Source organism: Danio aesculapii, chromosome 1 (genome assembly GCF_903798145.1).
Source record: "Danio aesculapii chromosome 1, fDanAes4.1, whole genome shotgun sequence".
Lineage (NCBI taxonomy): Eukaryota > Metazoa > Chordata > Actinopteri > Cypriniformes > Danionidae > Danio > Danio aesculapii.
The window spans coordinates 3,975,352-3,998,091 of record NC_079435.1 but is presented as its reverse complement, the minus strand read 5'-3'; the positions used below and the strand labels follow the sequence as shown (position 1 = coordinate 3,998,091).

General features: G+C 37.3%; 1 protein-coding gene across 1 annotated transcript in view; it reads left to right on the top strand.

Moving 5' to 3' along the window:
- Positions 1 to 22,740, top strand: part of LOC130223086 (complement C3-like) — a 48,397-nt gene extending 25,657 nt beyond the window's left edge. Inside the window, exons 21-41 of the mRNA XM_056455791.1 lie at positions 180 to 386; positions 495 to 555; positions 733 to 816; positions 1,979 to 2,182; positions 2,294 to 2,369; positions 3,894 to 4,053; positions 4,182 to 4,277; positions 4,375 to 4,531; positions 7,993 to 8,156; positions 9,119 to 9,277; positions 9,828 to 9,887; positions 9,971 to 10,061; positions 11,192 to 11,237; positions 13,353 to 13,443; positions 13,549 to 13,638; positions 15,418 to 15,523; positions 16,901 to 16,990; positions 17,073 to 17,153; positions 19,252 to 19,335; positions 19,650 to 19,785; positions 22,375 to 22,740. Of these exons, the coding sequence (XP_056311766.1) occupies positions 180 to 386; positions 495 to 555; positions 733 to 816; positions 1,979 to 2,182; positions 2,294 to 2,369; positions 3,894 to 4,053; positions 4,182 to 4,277; positions 4,375 to 4,531; positions 7,993 to 8,156; positions 9,119 to 9,277; positions 9,828 to 9,887; positions 9,971 to 10,061; positions 11,192 to 11,237; positions 13,353 to 13,443; positions 13,549 to 13,638; positions 15,418 to 15,523; positions 16,901 to 16,990; positions 17,073 to 17,153; positions 19,252 to 19,335; positions 19,650 to 19,785; positions 22,375 to 22,516 (2,385 nt within the window). The 3' untranslated portion in view covers positions 22,517 to 22,740. The remainder of the gene's footprint in view (positions 1 to 179; positions 387 to 494; positions 556 to 732; positions 817 to 1,978; positions 2,183 to 2,293; positions 2,370 to 3,893; positions 4,054 to 4,181; positions 4,278 to 4,374; positions 4,532 to 7,992; positions 8,157 to 9,118; positions 9,278 to 9,827; positions 9,888 to 9,970; positions 10,062 to 11,191; positions 11,238 to 13,352; positions 13,444 to 13,548; positions 13,639 to 15,417; positions 15,524 to 16,900; positions 16,991 to 17,072; positions 17,154 to 19,251; positions 19,336 to 19,649; positions 19,786 to 22,374) is intronic.

Genomic DNA, 22,740 nt, shown 5'->3' with positions numbered 1-22,740 from the left:
AATTATTGAACAATTTTGCATTCAGGAGCTGCTTGAGAATCACTCTAAAGACAAGTGTTGTATAATATCATGTGCAAAAACAGCAAATTCTATTATCATTCATCACACATTTCATATACATTTGGAGGACGCTTCCTCTAGATGTTGAAGGGATTTTTGTTTCCTGCTGTTTTCACTAGGTTCGTGTGGAGTTTTTAGAGACAGCGGGTGTTTGCAGTGCCGCCAGTAAGAAAGGAATATACAGAACAACAGTAAATGTTGACAAAGACTCCAGCGTCGCCGTTTCATTTGTGATTGTTCCCATGACACTGGAAAGTCAGCATGTTGAGGTGAAAGCTTCAATATCAGATTATGAAGATGGAGTTCGAAAGACCCTGAAGGTGGTGGTACGTCTGATGCAGTTTCAGGACTTGATATAATGGATCTTTGTTCTCATATGTTTGAATAGATCAAGTAGTGTACCATGGATAGTTAACATGCTCTCTTTCTTTTAGTCTGAAGGTGTGCTGTCTAAATATCGAAGCGAAAAACTGGAGCTCAATCCGGCCAAAAAAGGTTTGATTTACTGTGAATCACACAACAACATTATGCCTCCATTAACATTACTTACATGACATTTTCAGTCATTCTAGCTTAGTTATAATGCAAAAGTGTACAAAATCTGTTCAGCACACAACTCATGCCTCTTCCTCTGCATTTTTTATTCCCTCTACATTATGTCAAATGGAACAGGGGAAAAACCTTTAGTTCTTCGATCTGGTATACCAGCAGATCAGGTTCCAGGCACACCCATTAACTCGTACATCACAGTTACTGGTAAGAAGAAAATGTTTTCAAAAAATTTTCAAACATGTGTAGAATATATATACATATATATATATATATATATATATATATATATATATATATATATATATATAGATAGATAGATAGATAGATAGATAGATAGATGGATGGATAGATGGATAGATGGATAGATGGATAGATAGATAGATAGATAGATAGATAGATAGAAAAAAAGTCTGCGAGTTTACACTATACAGCATACTTTGTAGAAATTCTGTGAATTAGACTGCACAACCTCCAAAAAATTATGCTAATCAACAGGATTAAGAGTCGGCTCACTATAGAGCAAACATGATTGATTTGATTTGATTTGATATTTTTGTATTTATGAGGAAAAAGCTTCGTTATGGATATGACTACTCTGCATTATGGATGTGACGGATGTGAAATTTCCATTTGCGCGACTTAAAAATCTAATTAAATTGTTTAAAAACATTGAGAGATATTTTTGAGTATGCCTAAAGTACGGTAAAATACTTGCTTACACAAAAAACATAGAAAGGGTTTCGGTATTTAGTTGAAATTTTTTTTCATGGCAAGGTTGACATTTGCATGGAATTGCCCATACAGTATATATATATATATATATATATATATATATGTATATATATATATAAATATATGGCGACCCCCGAGAAAGGGACTTAGCTGAAGGAAAATGAATGAATGAACTCTTAACCCATGGCTTCTTATGTTTAACAAGGAGCTTATTGCTTAAAAACAGCTGATGATTGGGTCACTACTGTTAATTGCATCCATTTGTGCTGTTTTAATACCAAATTTCTATGGTCAAATTCTCACATCAACATCTTTGCCTTTGTATGAAGTGCCCGTCCTCAAAAAGGAGATATTCCAGTGATTTTGCATGGATTTTTGCATGATTTTGCAATGTCTGGCATTTGGGGTGTATCTTACCTCAGTCATGATATTGAGGGTGGTGAGAGTTGGCCTTAGATTACTTCATAAGTTCCATTTTGTGATGTTCAGAGTTGGTTCATATTGATGTATCTGTGTGTCTAAAGTATGCAGAAGCTCTTCCCTTTACATCTAAAACAAAGTTTTATCTTAATGATGTAATCATGTAGCGATTCTTAAGGACAATGGTTTTGCTCTCTGTCTTTTATCCCTCTAGGTGAAGAAATCAGTCAGTCGATTGAGCAGGCCATCAATGGAAGCTTCATGGGAGAACTTATCATCCAGCCTCACGGATGTGGAGAGCAGAACATGGCCAAAATGACTTTGCCTGTTGTTGCCACTCATTACCTGGACAACACCAACCAGTGGGAATATGTTGGCATTGACCGCCGTAAAGTTGCCATTGACCATATCAAAACAGGTCAGGATGCTACAGATTAGCAGAGTCTGAATCTAAATGAAAAAGCACTGTCAACGATGTTCTCCCGAATCTTGAAATGGACTTTAAAATAAAGATTTGTTCTACATTAAGGTTATGACGGGCAGCTAAAGTTCCGTAAACCTGATGGATCTTACGCTATCTGGATTTACACGCCGAGTAGCACATGGTATTTTGTTTTCAAGCCTTTCTTCTTTTTCTTCCAGTTTGTCATCTCTTTTATCATGTATTTTACACTTGTAACACATTATTACTTGAAGAGTTCAGATGCAAAACGCTCTAAATCCATCAGACCTCTTTTCTTGTAAATGAGTATTTTCTATTAGGCTGTTCTGGTTAGATTCAGAAGTTTCATTTTAAAAATAATTCCCTTCGTATCAAAAATGTCACTAAAAAATTTGTTTTTTAACAAGGTGAATTTTCTTTTGCGTCAAAACCAGCTAAATCCACTTCTGCTTTTTGTGCAAAAACCTCTAAATCCACCTACTGGAACAAGACAGTGTAAATAGTTGAAAATGAAGATGCTATTAGAAATTATTTTACCAAACATAAAACACATTACACAAGCCACCTGAAATGTAAAATATATAAATCTGTCAAGTAAGTGGCGGTTCATTCCGCTGTGGTAAACCAGGGAAAAAGCATGAATGAAATCCGTCAAGTAAAGGCATTAATCAATAACATTAATACTGACATTAATTAAATCTGAACAATCTGTTGTCATTTCTGATATTTGGGATTTAGATGTAATGTAAGTAGAGCAATGTAAACATTGCAAACATTGTAAACTAAACCTGGTAGATTCAAATAATGTAGTGTACAAACATTGTGAAACAGCAAAATCTGTGCATTGTCCATTAATATAAAAAGCTTATCAGATCTATAGGAATTATGAAGTAATATAAATAATGTAGAGTTTTATATATTATATTTATCTTTAAAAAATAGCTTACATTAGCAAATAAAACACAATGTAGGCCTACTGGGCAAAAAGGGGATGCCTCTCAGACAATTTTAGAAGCTGTGATTCATTCATTCTCACCATACTCAAGGTCTTGGTCTCTTGTTTATCCTCATATCATCCACGTGGGATAAAAGAACTGCATCTTAACTCTGACTTTCGTGAAGCGCAGTTGCCGCTTATTGCATAGTAAATCAGACTCGTTTAAAGTAGCATCGCTGCGCTAAAAAATGTTATGAATGCATGATACACTCCTGACTGTACAGTGTGTTTTCTTTTTCTTATAATGCACGGAGTTTTGACGTAAGGGACGTTTTCATTTGCCATTCACTGACAGTCGGACAGGCTCATCTAGTTTGTCAAACTCCATCTTTTAAAATCGAAGATGAAAGCGGAATGTGTCTTTATAAAAGCCAGCGTATCAGCGCGCTGCTAGATTGAAAACATATGATTCAATTCGCGCTTCTGATTGGCTCTCGGGATATAGCGGCTTTTGCTGTTAACTGCAGGTGGCGTTTAGCGGCTTTTGCCAACAAACTGCTATTTCTGAATGCGCTGATGCTGGGATTTGGAAGATTGGAAGCAAATGTATTTGTTGATGGTGTACTACATGCCTAAAGCATTCACTCAATGCCATTAGCTCATTTTTGGAGGAAGTGGCGTTTATCAGCTTTTGCATCTGAACTCTTCACTTGTTAATTATTTAATTGGTTCAGTTTCTGCTTCTTAAAGGCTGACAGCATATGTGGCTAAAGTCTTCGCCAGGGCCAGTCAGCTTATTGCTATAGAGGAAAATGTGATCTGCAGCGCGCTCAAGTGGCTGGTTATGCACAAACAACTACCAGATGGCTCTTTTAAAGAGGAAAAACCTGTATATGACAAAAGTATTATGGTAAATTGAATGTTTTTAAATTAATGTCTAAGTCCTGAATAGATTTAGATACTCTTTAGTGTTTAGTTTGCTACATTTGATGATTTATTATAAAAACAAGCATTTGTAATTTTTGTGCTTTATTCCAGGGTGGCATAGAAGGCCAAAACACTTACGTCACTCTGACGGCCTTTGTCTTGATTGCCATGCAAGAGGGCAAAGAGATCTGTGGGGGAGCAGTTGGTGTGAGTATAGCTCTTCCACCATATTTTCACCTTAAATAAATAGTTGCTTTTTTCTACTCTTCCTCCAGTTTATAACACACTATTTGCACTCTTTTAGAGTCTGCATGAAAGTATGAGGAAGGCTGTTGTTTTTTTGAAAGATCAGTTTCCAAAACTGACCAATCCTTATGCTGTAGCACTGACGTCCTATGCCCTGGCCAACGCTGAAAGTCTTGATAAAGCAATCTTGATGAAGCATTCCACCAAAGGAGACGGTCAGTAACACCAACAAGCCAAGAAAATGCATTGTGGAAGAACATGGAATATTAAAACAAAGCAGATTAAAATTATGAAGTAATAATACTTTATTACATTCGTATAGTGCTTTTCTACACACCCAAAGCGATTTACGCATTAGGGGAAATCTCCTCAACCCTTACCAGTGTTTATAGTCCACTTAAATGACGTGATGTTAGCCATTTTGTGGCAGAACGGACACCAGCTTATTGGTGGAGAGGAGACAAATGAGTGATGGAGGGGATGATTAGAAGGCCGTGACAAGCAAAGGGGAGTGGGCAAGTCAAAGTCCTGGGGTTTTTTTGTGATGAAGTCAATTATGCTATGGGGATGGAGAGAGTGGGCAAAGTTGGCCAGGATAAACCCCCACTCTTTTTCAAAGGACGAGGGATTTTTACCAACCACAGAAAGTCAGGACCTTAGTTTAACGTCTCATCTGAAAGACGGTGCTCACTGAACAGTATAGAGTCCCCATCAATATACTGGGGCGTTAGGACCCACATAGACCACAGGTTTGACGTCTCATCTGAAAGACGGTGCTCACTGAACAGTATAGAGTCCCTTTCAATATACTGGGGTGTTAGGATCCATATAGACCACAGGTTGAGTACTCCCTACTGGTCTCATTAACCCCATTTCCGGCTGCAAACTAGCTTTCCAATGTGGTCTCCCATCCAGGTACTGACCGGGCGCAGCCCTGCTAAGTTTCATTGGGCGACCATGTGAGAGTTTCAGAGCGCTAGCCACTGGCTAGCTTATACATTGCATAAAAAGTAGTTGCAAAGCTTAACAAACGTGAAATGCTGACGAGAAATGGGAAAATCTCCTCAACCCCCACCAGTGTTTATAGTCTACTTTAATGACGTGATGTCAGCCATTTTGTGCCAGAACGGATACCAGCTTATTGGTGGAGAGGAGACAAATGAGTGATGGAGGGGATGATTAGGAGGCTGTGACAAGCAAAGGGGAGTGGGCAAGTCAAAGTCCTGGGATTTTTTTTTGTGAGCACACAGAGTCATGTGCTCAATTTAACGTCTCATCCTGTCATTCTGTAGGGGAATCGATTAGATTAGATTCAACTTTATTGTCATCACACATGTACAAGTACAAGGCAACGAAATGCAGTTTAGGGCTAAGCAGCAGTGCAATAGCAGCAAGTGCAGGATACAGGTATAAGTTATAAAGTGCAGTTATAGAAAAACTATGGTGATATTTACAGATGGATGTACTATCAACATTATATACAGGTGTATTAGCTATGAACAGAGATTTACAATAAATGAATATATGTACAGGATGCTATTAAAATCAGAAGTGTGCAAATAAACATAATTACAAATGTATATGTACAGTAGGTGTGTACAAAATTGTATGTGCAGTGGGTATGTACAGTTCAAATAAGTGAGTCTGTGCAATGAATAAGTGCAAATTTTAAATGTGCAAATGTTAAACAGTGCAGTGATTGTGAGGAGTATAAGTTAGAGGAGTGTGGGGGTGTATTGGGGGGGCAAAAGAGTCAGTGAGGGGCAGAGTTCAAAAGGGACACAGCTCTAGGGAAAAAGCTGTTCCTCAGTCTGCTGGTTTTTGTCCAGGGGAGCCTGAAGCGCCTGCCAGAAACAGTGAGAGGTGAGCAGGGTGAGAGGTGTCCTTAAGAATACTGCGTGCTCGGCGCAGACCGTGTTTCTTCTGTATGTCCTCAATGGCTGGCAGTGTGGTCCCTGTGATGCGTTGGGCAGTTTCCCGCTGCAGTGCCTTACGCTCAGCAACAGAGCAGCTTCCATACCAGAACGTAACGCAGTTGGTCAGGATGCTTTCTATTGTGCAGCGGTAGAAGTTCACCAAGACGGCTGATGAAAGCTGGTTCTTCTTAAGTTGCCTCAAGAAGAATAGGCACTGGTGAGCCTTCTTGACCAGGTTGGAGGTGTTGGTGGTCCAGGAAAGGTCTTTTGAGATGTGGGTCCCCAGGAACTTGAAAGATGAGACAGGCTCAATGGCCATCCCATTAATGTGGATGGGATCATGTGAGCCTGTCCTTCCCTTCCTGAAGTCCACAATGAGCTCCTTGGTCTTGTTGGTGTTAAGGAGCAGATTATTGTCTGTGCACCAAGTGGCCAGATGCTGTATCTCCTCCCTGTAGGCAGTCTAATCATTATTGCTGATTAGACCAATCACTGTGGTGTCACCTGCAAATTTGATGATGGTGTTGGATCTGTTTACAGGCGTACAGTCGATGGTAAAAAGGGAGTAGAGGAAGGGGCTCAGCACGCAGCCCTGTGGTACACCAGTGTTGAGTGTGACGGTGGTGGAGCAGATGTGAGAGATCAACAGATCAAAGAGATAAAAGTGAAATAAGCAGTATTTTAAAGGTTTCTGGGCGGTTTAACAGTATCCATGTACAGAAATTGTAATGAAATGAAAATAACACAATTTTCATTCTAGAAAATGATCATTATCAAGTTACAAAGGGAAAAATTTATTGTGCCTTACCGCTTTAATCTCTTGGGAAATACTTGCACAGTCACAGGCCTTTTACCGGCAATTTTCTGGAAAAGGATCATGTGTGAACAGGCCCTTTTTGAACATACCGGTAAATTTGTTCTGGCAAATATCCGTAAAAAGAAGTTGTAACATTACCGGTAATTTGCCGGAAGGCTGCTCTGTGTGAACGCAGAAGGAAGATTGCCGGAGAGAGTGCGTTCACGTTTAGAACGTGCTGACATGAGACGTGTACTCCAGCCAATCAGAACATTCAGACGCACTCTCATTCATACTGTTTATGAAAAAACAAGCCTTTGAATATTTTTCCAGACACATTTAGCTGTGAGTTGTTAGTCAGATAACGTTTCTATGTTCCTTCTGAATGCCAGCTGTGTAAAAAATTATTGATAAAATGCTTATGATAAACCGAGTTTACCTTAAGCTCTGCTTCAGTTGCTTGATGCCTGTGCACATGAAGAAGTGCTCTGGTGAGCGCCAGCACACACACATATTATGTACATCTCGACATGTGAAGGTGTTCCTCCATGTTTTCAACAAACTTCACAATACTTATTAATCTGCAGAATTTGTACTTTAGTCAAATGTGTAAACATTTAGCTGCGTATTATTTCCAGTATTTTGTAATGGATGTGTAAATGGTCTTTTTTTTTTTATAATTCCGGAATGCCTTTGTGATCAGCACTTATTTTAATTCACGGGTAAATTCGTTCCGGAACTTTTCCGGATATTTACCAGTTTTCGATGTGTAAAAGGGGCTATTGTGTTATCAATGCTGAAATGATATATTGTACATCCCTAGTACTGTTCACTATACTGGGGCACTAGGACCCACTCCGACTGCAGGGTGAGCATCCCCTGCTGGCCTCACTCTTCAACCAGTAACCTAGTCTTCCCATGTAGTCTCTAATCATGTTTCTCTTTCTGTTTGTGTTTGAAACAGACGGTAGGTTCTGGAATGTCCCTGGACGGCATTATCACTCAATAGAGGCCACGGCCTATGCTGTGCTGGCACTCGTGAAGGCCAAAGACTATGAGAAAGCTGGAGAGGCAGTGCAGTGGCTGGCCAAACAAAAGTCTAGTCATGGTGGTTATGACACTACACAGGTAAAGTAACACCTTCTCTTTTCACAATAGCTCGAGATCACAGTATTGTGAAAAACACCTTGAAAAACTGTATCAAACCCATTTTTATGGTATCAAACCTGTGTAGATCACAATAACCACAGGTAAAATGTGCGCGGTACCTCACTACGTAACGTAGAAATGTCCAGCTGTGTTCGCATTCTTGTAAGTTAAGCCTATTCCTAATGAGTCCTGTACTATTTCTGGCAAGACAAATGCCAAAGGTAGGCCCACAAGGTATCTGTGTTTGCAGAATTCCGCAGATTATCCGCAGATTTCTACCGATTTTTAACCCATTATTGATTCTGTTTATTTACTTGTGTAAATGTGTGTAAATCTATATTTATTCAGTTTTTAAATTAATTTCAGTAATATTATTGATTAATATGAAATTATTCATCTAATTTATGTACAATGAAGTGTGTACAGTAATATTTTCTGTCTTTTAGTAGATATATTATATAGAAGACTTGCTTTGTTTACCAAATAAAGTGAATCTAATTGGATTTGTATTGTAAACATTAAAGTTAAAAAGGTATTACTTTTTAGTTGACATATTAAGGTTTTAGTTATGACACTCCCAAAATCATTCCGCATAAATCTGCAGATTTTTACCAAAATTCTGCGCAGAAATAACAATATAGCCATAGGTCACGTGACAGCAACAACATGGAAGATGCACGGCATCTACATTTATTTCATAACATAAAACAAACTTTTGTGTTGTGAAGTAGATTTCAAATAAAATAAAGTACATATAATACAGCAAGCAATTTCAGACACACGATTCTCTGCAGGAAAGTATTTTAAGTCAGAGTCTTCAAATAAATGTTGTGTAGCGATTGGTTCTACTTATCGAAAGGTTGAAAAGGGTTTCTCCAAACAATACAATTAAATGTCAGTGTGAAGTTCATTGTCTTTGATTCCTTGTTTGTGCTGTCTAGGTGACCATCATGGTTTTCCAGGCTGTGGCAGAGTACCATGCGCAGGTGCAAGACCTAAACAACTTTGATCTGAATGTGGAACTGGTTGTGCCAGGAAGAAGAAAAACTGACAGATGGACCATTCAAAGAAGTAATGTGCATCTTACACGGTCAGGCAATGTAAGTACAGTAGTGGATCTCATCAGAATTGATCCAGCTCAAAATTGCTGTATTATGATTGTTCTGATGCTCATCGTCTGCAACAACAGTGTTTTGTTTGGTCAACAAAATTTGAGGAGCTCACTAAGTGATAAATAACTATCACAGGGTCTGACCAAGAAGTTGAAAATCTGATCTGTTTGAGGGATTTATCAACCAGCAAAACACAAACAAAACAGCACCCCTTCAGTGCACTCTGATCCAATTCACTCCTTTATGTTGACTATATAAGTGGACTAATATTGATTGATGGTATAGGTGGTGATTTCTGATCTAAAAAATATTTGCATGGTTGTAAGGTTAGGGTTAAGGTGTGGGCAAGATTATGGCCTCGCTTCACACTGATCCAAATCAAGATTACGCTGGTAGCACAATCTGATTGGTAGCATATATTTTGTCACTGGGATGTGCTATTTACCTTCTGAAATGGATTTAGCACAATCTGAGCAGTCAGTTCAAATCGTCAGATCATCTATTATTTGACTTGAGTATGTTTGTGTTCACTCAACAGGTGGATATGAATAAGGACTTCACTGTGATTGCTAAAGGAACCGGATCTGCCATTCTCTCAGTGAGTGTCCACGAGTGTTTATATGGACAGTTGCAAGACTGAATGAAATGAACTACAAATCTGAGACCTTCTGCTGTTTTCAGGTTCTGACGCTGTACTACGCCAGACCGTCTGAGAAGAAGTCTGACTGTACTTTCTTTGATCTGAGTGTCAAATTGGATAAAATCCCTGAAAGTAAGATTGACAGTAATTTACTTTCTGTAGTACCTTCCATACATTAAGATGTTTTACACTGCATTTACCCTGGGTTATCATCGGTCTAAACCCCAGGTAGAGGAACGTTTGACAATAGTAATCTAGAAGCCTATTACCACCACTTTTACACTGGGTTGTAAAACCTCATCACTTTTACAGAGTTTGCTCCATTTTTCTGAGCTGAGCTTATGCAGATGATTAACAACCAACAACCAATCATGATTCTTACTTTCACATGCTTTGTACAGTCACAGAAACGCCACACTTTAATATTAATAATAATTCCTTACATTTATATGGCGCGTTTCAGGACACTTAAAGTGCTTTACAAATTTTTGGGGGGCGAATCTCCTCATTCACCACCAGTGTGCAGCATCCACCTGGATGATGCAATGACAGTCATATTGCACCAAACCGCACACCAGCTGATTGGAGAAGAGGAGACACAGTGATGAAGTCAATTATAATATGGGGATGGAGAGAGTGGGCAAATTCGGCCAGGATAAACCCCTACTCTTTTTCGAAGGACGAGGGATTTTTAACAACCACAGAAAGTCAGGACCTCAGTTTAACGTCTCATCTGAAAGACGGTGCTCACTGAACAGTATAGAGTCCCCATCAATATACCCACATAGACTACAGGTTGAGCCCCCCCTGCTGGTTTCATTAACCCCATTTCCGGCTGCAACCTGCAAGCTTCAGTGGGCGACCATGTGAGATTTTCAGAGAGCTAGCCGCTGGCTAGCTTATACATTGCATAAAAAGTAGTAGCAAAGCTTAACAAATGTGAAATGCTGACCAACAACGTGCAACTCCAATGAAGAATAGACAATTTTATTCATATTTCATTCAGATGTAAAGTTCAGATAAAGTGTCACTATGGATTATATGCACAGATTTAGGTGAGTGCAGTGAAAATCAGCATATGAATACCCAGGATTCATTGTTAACCCAGGGTAAAATATGAACAATGTGAAACAAGAAAAACCACGATTCTGTTCAGAATAAACCTGGTCGATTATTTCAAGTGTGAAAAGCCTAAAACACATTTGAAATTATCATCATTTTATTTTTCACTAAATACACCAAATGTTTCTGTTTCCTTTTAGCAAAACCAGGAACCAATGGAACTTACAACTTCATCCTGGATTTCTTGTATGTGACTTCTTATAAGCTTATTTTTATATCTAGCTAGTCAATTTATTTGTTATAATAATTTACACTTTTGTTCAAGTGCTTTGAATCTGAGTTCAATTAAATCTCATTGTTGCCACATGTGTGGTGTGCTTGTGAGCACTAGTGTAGATGGTTACCATGATTGCTTTTATTCTGAGATATACTACAGTTAGGAGTGTAACAGTACACTGAATTCACGGTTCAGTTTGTCCGGCTCAGTTTGTTTTGGGGTCACGGTTTGATTCGGGTAGGGTAAAACAGGAATAATAACAATTCCCCAGTGCTTGCTTATCTGTTTATTCTGAACAGACAGAAGTGTTTCGTCACAATCAGCTACAGAACTCAAGAGCTTCTTGTAATGCAAAGCACAAAATAAATAGGATAATGAAAAATAATGTCATGTCATTAAAAAACTGTATTAAACTTTCAAAGGTTCAGCCCAACCTTCCCCTAAAACAAAAGAATACAGTAATTGTGCAACAGCACAACACGGTTGACAGATGTGTGTGACTTGCGTCTTGTGCAGCTCCTCGCACATGATCACCGCGATTTATAGACTTTCAACCTTTACCCGCAGCAGCGCTCATTACTGTCAGTTACAGAGCAGTGGACCAATCAGAACAGAGCTTCTGTGTAGCAAGTTGGCATGACAACGACAACATGGCGGAATAACTTATGAGCACTGCATCTCATGTTTTCAGACTCAAATAAGCGTTCTTTGTGAACAGCTGCTCAGTGGCTGCATTGCTGCGTTTTTTTTTCACCCTAAAGCTGGATTTACACTTTCGCCTGACGCCGCATTGCGCACCTCGGCTGACTGCACACGCATCTCACGAAATGGATGAGGCTTTTAAACTTGCCGCATTCGCCGTTGTGATATTCTTTAAAACAACAGGGGGCGGTCAAAAAAAAAAGTCCGACGGATAAGCAGAGACATAGGAAGTTTCCGGAACTTTTTTATTATTTTTATAAATTATTTTAGTGATTATAAAGATTTTTATAACCATTTAAGATTTTTTTTAATCAAACTTTGATGCATCTTATGCTTTTGTTCATATCTACCTTTTAAAGTTTATTAAAATATTAATGACACCAGAAGATGAGTTGCTCTACAAACATATTTTTATATTGGCTAAACTTACTATAAAATACTGATGTTTTTTTAGATTGAGCCCGCTCCACAATTCTCACATTACTGTCTGGCTAGTTTCTGTCCTCTTCTTATGCTAAAAAGGAAATAATGGTCCAACACTCCTGACTATTATCACTAATAAAGAAAATCAGGCCATCAGTATACTGTAAACCGATAGGTTCAAATATTCCTTTCCAGTTATTAAAGAAATAATTTGTTCCTTAATTTTAGTTTTGTAACTACTAAATTGTTTTAAATTCAAAATTGTAATCTCTACATCAGTGTTAAACCTATGACTGGTGGAACAACATATTCTGTAATTGTGTACCTGCGTCTCCACTTTTGCCATGATCTCTTTTGGCTTTAATAAACTTATCCCTCAGGTTTGTGTAAACCTTTTAACAAAAACGTTCCTCCTTTCTCACAGCTCTTGCAATTTCTGGCCAAGAATTATTGATCATCTGGTTATCTATGATCACGGATCATAAAGATGTCTGTACAGTTGTAACTATTTCAGACAAAATCTCTTCAAAGTGTTTCATATTCAACTCTAATTAAATGCAGCGCTGTGCGAACTGTTCGCTCGAGTCTCAAAAAAAAAAAAATAAAAAAAAAAATCGCACGCTCCGCCAGCCAAAATTATGTCATGCGCACTTAAAGTGAACCTCTACAAACACTGCGATGATGTCACACGTGCCGCGCGCACTCAAGCGAACACGTCGAGCATAAACCAGGCTTAACAGTGCACATCTGGACCAACTGTATTCGGATGTATTAGCATGAACCGAACCATCAGTTCTGCACTGTGATAGTTTGGGATGAACACATACACTGTTACACCCCTAACTACAATATAATGATACTTTGAACTCAGGAGGGCACTTCTAGTGTGAAACAGATCGATTAGATGAAGCAAAAGACCTGCAAAGCCTGTAGATAAAACCTGCTCTCAATATTCACAGCTACAAAAACAAAACAAATGACGCCACCATGACGATTCTGGACATTGGCTTGCCAACAGGATTTGATATTGATGAAGCTGATCTTAAACAGGTATTGTGATGAAGAACTAATGTGCTGTGTAACACACATCCACACACAGGACATAAAAATATGATGATTTCACCTGTTGATTGATTTGTTTTATCTCGCCTGCAGTTGTCCACAGGGAAGGAGAGATACATCCAGAAATATGAAAAGAATAAAGTGCTCTCAGAGCGAGGATCCCTCATCATCTACTTAGACAAGGTATTTCAGTACAGCTGCAATGCTTTTATTTAGTTTTCTATCAGCTAGACTAAATCAAGTGCTGTTTGTAAGACACAAACAAGAGTTACAATTCAGTCAAACTTCATTTACATCTAAAAACTGACAACTAAAAACTCAATATAATTAGTTGTTAGAAATGTTAAAGTAGGCAAACTTACAGTACACAAAATATGTAATCTTTTTAACTCTTGTTTAAAAAAAAAAAAAAAAAAAAAAAAAAAAAGATTTTTTTTTTATTTTTATTATTAATATTTGTACTTTTTTCTTGATGCATTAGTGGTGTCAAAGTAATCAGCTAAAAAGAATCAGTCTAGAGCCCCTTTCACACATACAGACCTTTCCGGAAAATTACCGGCCGTTGTGTATGTGTGTACCGGTAAATTCATTCTGGCAATTTTATGGAAAGAGAATTTGTAACATTACCAGTAATTTGCAGGAATGCTGCTCTGTGTGGACATGCAAAAGTAAAATTGCCGGAAAGAGCGTGTTCACGTTAGCCCACTTAGCCTATCAGAACATTCAAATGCATTCACATCTGCGCTCTTTATGAAAATAAAAGCCTTTGAATATTTTTCCAGACACATTTACCCGCTGGATGTTAGTCAGATAACATTTCTATGTTCCTTGTTAACGCCAACTGTGGAAAACATATCAATAAAATGCTTATGATCAACCGCTGTGAGTTTACCTTCAAGCTCTGCATCAGTTGCTTGACGCGTGTGCACGTGAAGGAGTGCTCCAGTGAGCGCCAGCACACACACATATACATCTCGCAAAGCAGATGCATGAATGCTAAAGCTTTAAATAATGTGAAACCATCAACAAAAGCCAGACAACTTCTATGTGTACAAATACAAGCGCAGCCGTTTAGAGCTCATTTCTGGTTAAAGATGTCAGAATTAACCTGTATTTTGGAATGGATGTGTGAAAGGCCTTTTCCAAGAAAATACCATAACGTCCTCGCCTGAGTGAACAGCGCTTTTTTTTAATTTACCGGTAAATTTGTTCTGGAAATTTTCTGAATATTTACCGAAATCACTGTGTGAAGAGGGCATAGAATTTACATCTCTAATGCTGTGTTTCTGCCAGATATTACTGAAATAAACATAACATGCTAATTAGAGAAACTGTCTAAAAAAAAGAACAATGTCAAGTTTTCCCCCAATTCTCCAATGCAATATTTTGTGATAATGTTAGCATGTCACAAGCATAATATGAGGCCACCAAATGGTCTATATGTACACAGACTTATATATTCAGCCAGGCAGCCCAAGGGCTTCCAGTGAACTGTTTTTCCATTACAAAATTGTCACGCTTCAGAACTGATTTTTAAAAAAATCATTGATCCTCACTGCCTGTTAGATATACGGATCAGTCAGATCAGTCAAGAAGCACTGCATTAAATTCAGTTTCCCCCCGCCATGTCTTTCTAATAAGACAGTTTATTTTACCCCAGTATTTTCAATGCAATTTCTGCGCTAGCCTGTTGCTACCGACGGCGCTAGCAGTTCCAACGGTTTTTCATCTCGTTTTAAGCTTGAACAACTAAATGAATGCTTAAGTCTATTTAACTGAATGTATTGTAATTGCATTACAACATCGATGCTGTAAAAACAACCATCAGACATGAAAATAGTCACATTAAGCTTTCACCCGAAGTTTATCGTTTGCTTTAAAACTCTAGCTGTGCATAGAGCCCGTGGGGGCCATTCAAAACAGCATCGTATAAAGAATCTGCTTTGATTTCTGTCTCATTAGGTTTCTCATCAAGTATCAGAAAGACTAGTCTTCAGAATGCACAAGACTTTTAATGTGGGTTTGCTTCAACCTGCTTCCGTCACCATATATGAGTATTACTCACCCGGTAAGCTGCTGTTCACACACGCACACATTACGATTAATCCTGATTAATCACATCCCAAAAAGCCTATATATATATATATATATATATATATATATATATATGTGTGTGTTTGTGTGTGTGTGTGTACTGTGCATATTTCTTTGTTTAAATACACACATACATGTATATATTTGAGAAAATGTTTATATTTATAAATGTATTCCCTATATCTAATACTAATTATATATAAATATAAATATATATGTTAATATTTTGGTTTTGTATTTTTTTATTACATACACAATATCTATACACAGTGAGTACACACATTAAGTAAATACAAACTTTTATTTCAGATGTGATGAATTGTTTGATGGCACTAATATGATCTACTGAATTTACACAGGATATGATACAGTATGACTTATATTGTGATGGGAAATTTTTGTCATATAGCCCAGCTCTATATTGTCAGGGCTCGACAATAAGGACTGCCCGATGGCCCGGAGCCAGCGTGCGAGATGCTTGGGACAGTAGGCAGAATCGTAACTGGCCAGATCGGGCCATTGCTGCCTTGTCACTAAAGTTTAATTTAGCTGTGACTGATTGTCAATTGCATGCTAATAGGGTGCTTCCCACCTAGACGTTTGTTTCGGAACCTGTTTTGTTTGCCCAGTTAGCGCTGTTCATCTGGCATATGTGAATCCCGCAATCGCGCTTGGATCTGCACCAAAACAATCTGTCTGAAACTGCCTGAATGAGGTGGTCTCAGCTTGATTGAAACAAACTCTGGAGCGGATCGATTGAAGTGAGAAAGCAAAACGATCCAACAAACTAACGACCCAGGCTACATCACAGTGTATTATGGTTGTGTAATAGCCACATATACGCCTTTATGAAGATTCTATATGAATCTTATAATATGTTGTTTTATGCCTGTTGTTTTGTTCATTTCTGCACTGACACCTTGAAAAAAGATCAACATCTCGGTTCATCTGTTATTTCTCTCTATAATTTAAGCCTATAATGCATAATTCTAGCCAACATTTTTCCCCCAAATGTTTTTACATCACAATTGTATTTTTTTAAATTGTCAGTTGTATTTAAAGAAAAGGTATGCTGAAGTTATGTTTGGCTTTTGACACATTATTTCAAATATGTGGCTAAGAAATAGCTATTAACTTCTTTTTTTGGTGAGGCAAGTAAAAATCTGAACCAAGAAATCTGAAGAAAAAATCCTTAGCGTTGAACCCTGATTCTCATTTGGCATTTATTGAGATTGATAAATTTCCTTTGCATATCATGAGTCATTTACAGTGTCATCTAACATTCCTACATCAAACCCGTGTGTGTGTGTGTGTGTGTGTGTGTGTGTGTGTGTGTTTAAATCTCATCCAGATGCCCGCTGTAAAAAGTACTACCACCCTGAAAGGGAAGATTCTGCTCTATACAGACTGTGTAAAGGAGAACTGTGTGTGTGTGCTGAAGGTATTACCATTTCAAACATTCAGTTATGATTTTTATTCATGTTATTGAGAATAATAACTAACACTGACTTCTCTGAACACAGAAAGCTGCAGTTACCAGAAGAAAAACCAAGTCGAGGAATCGAAGCGCATGATTAAAGCCTGTGAACCCAACCTGGACTACAGTAAACACATTCAGTTTCTACTGTTGATGGCTCCTAGTTAAATGACTTTAAACTATACATTATACTCGTTTACACTCGAAAAACAACAACATGTTGGTTTGCTTTCAAACCAAATCTCAGTCAGATATGAACAGACCCAACCATTGGGTTAATTTGGCATTGTTCCCATAAATTCATTAAACGAATGTTTCCTCATATTTGACCCAAATTTGGTTTTAAACAACCCAGTTTTTTAAGGGTTATGATACTGTAAAAGTACATTAATGTAAAGCTTGTATTATATTCAGTCACAGTTTATGTTATAACAGTTTTAGATTCTTCATTAGTTTTAGATTTATTTCGTTTTGACTTTTTGTTTTCAAATTCAGTCAGTTTTAAGTAGTTTATAGAGGCAGATTTACTAGCTTTTATTAGTTTCAGTATTAGTTGTTTGTTTGTTTTTTATAAATTAGAATATTTGTTAGGTGCAAGATTCAAAATCATCAGAGCAAATATTGCTTTTGAGGTTGGATGGGAAGTTAGAATCTTTTCTGAGATTTTTGTGACAATCCTCCCATGTTTGGACTCAACAAACATGAGAGGAATTTCAGAGCAGAATTTCAGAGCAGAAGAGCAGAATTTCTTCTGCTATTAATAGCATCCTGTACATATATTCATTTATTGTAAATCTGTTCATAGCTAATACAACCTGTATATAATGTTGATAGTACATCCATCTGTAAATATCACCATAGTTTTTCTATAACTGCACTTTATAACTTATACCTGTATCCTGCACTTGCTGCTATTGCACTGCTGGTTAGACCTAAGCTGCATTTCGTTGCCTTGTACTTGTACATGTGTGATGACAATAAAGTTGAATCTAATCTAATCTAATCTAAACATATCAAAAATATGTAGTCAGCAATCATACTTTCAGTCAAGTTTCTTACAATTAAGTTTTGCAATGTAACTGAAGCATGAATTACTTATTTAAATTCCATTACGATTTTCTGTTAGAAAATAAACTTACATTTAGCCAGAACATCTAATTTAAGCCCTCGGTTTACCTGCACTGCAGTTGTTCACGTTTGCTTCAGTCTCAGCAGGCTGTGTTCGGTTCACTGAATCAAATCTGATCTCTGTGTAGCCTACTGTTATAGTAACTGAATAACTCAGGAAATTGATTTATTTCGAGTCAGAGGGGGTATCAGGTATGTTAAAAACTAAGCTGTGTGTGGACGAGTGCTTACTGGAGATGCGAATCATTTCAAATGATTCAGTTCAATTTGGTGAACTTGTTCAACTGGTTCACTTAGAAGATCCGGTTTAATGGAACAATTCCTGATCGTGATCACTAATACAGAAATAAATCCCATTAATGGACACAAATGCGTTAAATTAATACTTTTTAGTGTCTGCTTGGGACGTATTAAATATTGTTACCGTGTTACTGTCATGCCCAGTCATTGTTATTGTCGCGGGAGCAACAGCGAGGATGATTGGAGGAGGACTGGCTTGATCTGGCCAATAGCATCAGGATTATAGACTCTGAGGTGCCGTACAGTCAAAAAACTGGTGTATGCGTAAAATTGGCAGCACAAAGTAAACAGATTTACTTCTAAAAGGCTTATATACAGTTGAAGTCAGAATTATTAGCCACCTTGTTTATTTTTTCCCCAATTTCTGTTTAACAGAGGGAAGATTTCTTATCATAATAGTGTTAATAACTCATTTCTAATAACGGATTTCTTTTATCTTTGCCATAATGACAGTAAATAATATTAGACTAGATATTCTTCAAGACACTTCTATACAGCTTAAGGTGACATTTAAAGGCTTAACTAGGGTAATTAGGTTAACTAGGCAGGTTAGGGTAATTAGGCAAGTTATTGTATAATGATATACAATGATATAACTCATGTTGTGCAGCCATAATAACATGCACCCTTTAATTGTCATTTTTATATCATATATTGTTCTACTTAAGACAGAAAGTCATTCAGGTATAGAACAAAAGGAGGCTTTAAATGTGTTAACGCTTGTGTAAAACAGTCAAAAATAGTTGACTTGTAAACCCAGTCTCTTTATGCCATTAACACACATGTGTGTTTGACAGTTTATAAAGCGAAATTAGTGAAGATGGACCTGAAACAAGACTCCGATATCTATCACATGAAGGTGGAGAAGACGGTGAAAGAAGGTACGACCTCAATGTGTTTAAAGGCCGATCACGAAATGCATTAGAAATGTGTCTGAATCCTGTTTAATGCAGGTTCATCAGGGTACAATGCATTCAGTTTCATACCCAAAAACACTTCACAGAGCATGTATTATACACATGGACATCACCTTTGGATGTACACTATATACTGTATAACCGCATGTGTATACTGCTACACACAACTCCTTAACTTTTCAGATTTAACTGTATATATAGATAAATATTAGTAGTATTATTGTGAATCGAGCTACAGTATACGAATAAACTCGAATTGAACTTGTACTGTCCTGTAGGAACTGATCCGGATGTTGAAGGGAAAGTGAAATCTTTTTTGGCTCGTCCCAGTTGCAGAGCGAGTTTAGGACTGGTTGAAGGAAAGTCGTATCTCATCATGGGAAACTCTGTTGATCTGCCAACCCTTGGGGGAAGGTAGGTGTCCAGATTTACACACGATATACTTCAGGTTAGAAATGTAACGATGAATTCTGAAGTGGTAAAAATCTATTTAAATATGAGACCAGGGCTGCACGATACTGGGAAAATACAATTGTGCATTCCGAAAACGATATTTCTTACGATATAACTAACTATTTTATAACATTTTTTAAAAAAAGAAATCATTTAATTATGTATTAATCATACTAAATAAAAATAGACTTTTTTCTTCTTGGGCTAATTAAATAAAAAAAAGTGCAAATTGCAAACATTTAGACTTTAAAATACCCTGAAAAAAAACGAAAATCTCGGAGGAAATTCTGATTCTGATTGGCTGTAATTTTCCTCTCTCGTCTCCCGGCACTTGTGTTTATTTTCAACTCTAGCTTAAGCTCACAGCACCTACTGGAAGGCGGGGATAAAGATAGTAAAGGCCTGATCTAATTGGTCAGATTTGGATAAACAACCTATGTAGAACCCAAATTATTCGCTCATAAAGTGATGTACTTCTCGGTGATATTGATATTGCAATATTATGGCAATAGAATAATTTTTTGATATTTAATATACAATAGCAGAACAGCACTTACTGGGGAAGTGGATTTAAAGAATATAAGACCCCATCTGATTGGTTGAATTTAAATAAACAACACATGTATGCACACACATTCTTTGCATGTAAAAGAAATGTATCGTACCTCTTCGTGATATGGATATTACCTACAGTTATCCCAATAACAGTCATTTCAAGATATCGTGCAGTCCTACATTACTGTACATTAAAATCTCATGTGAAACATACATGTAACATGTGGTTTTGGAACATTTTTGCATGAAAAACAATGTGATAAAAAGTGGATCCATGTTATTTTTCACATGAAAATGTTTCAGAACGTTTCAGTGGTGTTTCGTGTGATTTTATGGTGTGAAGCTAAAGTGGGTTTTCTGTAAGGGAAAGAGGAAAAGTCTTGTTTTAAGACTGTTATTGTAAAATAAATTTCGGCACAACTGAAACTGTCAAAACGGTCAAGTGGGGATGCAACAATTATAGATTTAGGTTGTACGATTATAGTCTGAGGAATAATCACGGTTTCACAATTCTCACGATTATTATGCATGCATTAATTTTAACACACTACTAGTTTAGAATGAAAACGCCTTATATTTTAAAGTGTTATTTATTGTTGCTCAGTAACTAAATAATACAGCACAAAATAGTAATAAAAAAAGAACGAACAATGGTCCAATGATCTTTGGACTCAAAACATATGTGAAAAAAGTTTTTTTAAAGGCATTTTTTAAAAGGCATTTAAACAGAAGTAATAATTTAAACTGAAAATAAATGACATAACAACGAATGAATAAATAAATAAAAATAAGAACAAATTTTAAAAAATTTGATTTGTCTAATGTAAATCTCAGCATCATATTAGCTAATATTTTCCTTTTAAAGAGAACAAATGTAGTCAAAGGCTGCGGAACCTCTGTCTGAACGGCACTTTTGATCAACTATATTATGAACTTATGTATTTTTATCTCTTTGGAGTAGAAATGTGTAAATTTCATACAAAGTATGAAGCTGATCAATCAGTCAGTTCTTGTCACATGACTCGTGGTGTGTTCGCGCCATTCTAGATGCTAGATATGCCTGGAAGGCGTGAGTGCATCATACCGCGTGAACGTCCCAATATGCGCACAATAAATAACGAAATTGGTCATACAAAAGAAGTGACATGTCAACGGCCCTTAGTTAATACCCTCAGCCATAGTTAATTCAGTGTGCGTGCGTATTGGCTTTAACTTTAAACTAGCAAACAGTTGGCATAACTTTAAGTAGCAGCAGTTTTGTTCCGGGGAGAAACGTGGTGTTGAGAAGCCTTTGAGATTAATTAACTGTGACGAATTAAAGCGCAGTTAATAGTGCAATCGTTGCATCCCTACAGTCAAGCTTAGGTTTTTTCTATACAGGGTTTGATCTATTGATAATGTGTTTTAAAAGGGTTTTCAAAAAAATCCTCCCTGAAAACAAGCTATTTTTAAAGGATTATCCTTTTTATAATCTTAGATGCATGTCTAAGGGCTCATTCCCACTGAACACGTCTTCTAAAATCGCAAGATGCGGCACTCAGGAATGGGTTTTAAACAGTGTAACGCAGTGCAAGGTCAACATGATGTGATATTATGAATGTGATGTAATAACGGCAGCAATGGACCCATTAGACATAGGAAAACAACATGTTATGATAAGCACTTGAAGAGACATCAGATAACTCAGGATATCTGGTTGTCCCACCTCCGAACTCTTCTGATTGGTCCACTGCTTTTGGAGCTGACAATGATGAGCTGTGCTGTGAAAGTTGAAGATCTTTAAGCTTGAACTGGTGCCTAAAAATGTGGCGCTCATGTGCACGCTGCTTCAAAAAACAGGGGACATGAACGAAACTATCAGAACTCTGACCAGTCCATTTACATTGAAAAATATTAGAAAAGAAGCGCATTGGAGAGAAAAAGGGCATTCTGTGTGAACGGCCCCTAAGTCAGCCACTCATTAATGTTTTGTCTTTCCTGTTGTGTTGTTTTTAGTCTGCAGTACATCATAGGTGAGCAGACCTGGATTGAATACTGGCCTACGAGTGACGAAAGTAAATCTGCTGAACACAGAGAGCGCTACATCGGCATGACTGCAGTCGAGAATATGTTTACCACAGGTGGATGTTTGACATAACTGCAATACATCTGTTTGCTGATTACAGATGGAAATTAAACACCGTCTCGTATTTCCAAATAAATCACATGTAATATTGTTGAGCCTAATTTCTTGTAATTAATTATTAAAATCAAGACTTTATCAAATGAAAATGGTTGTTTTAGATTCCTGCCTAGTAAATCATGGTGTTGCTGTACATGTTGTTCCCTGCAAAACTATTCTGATTACATTATTCAACATGA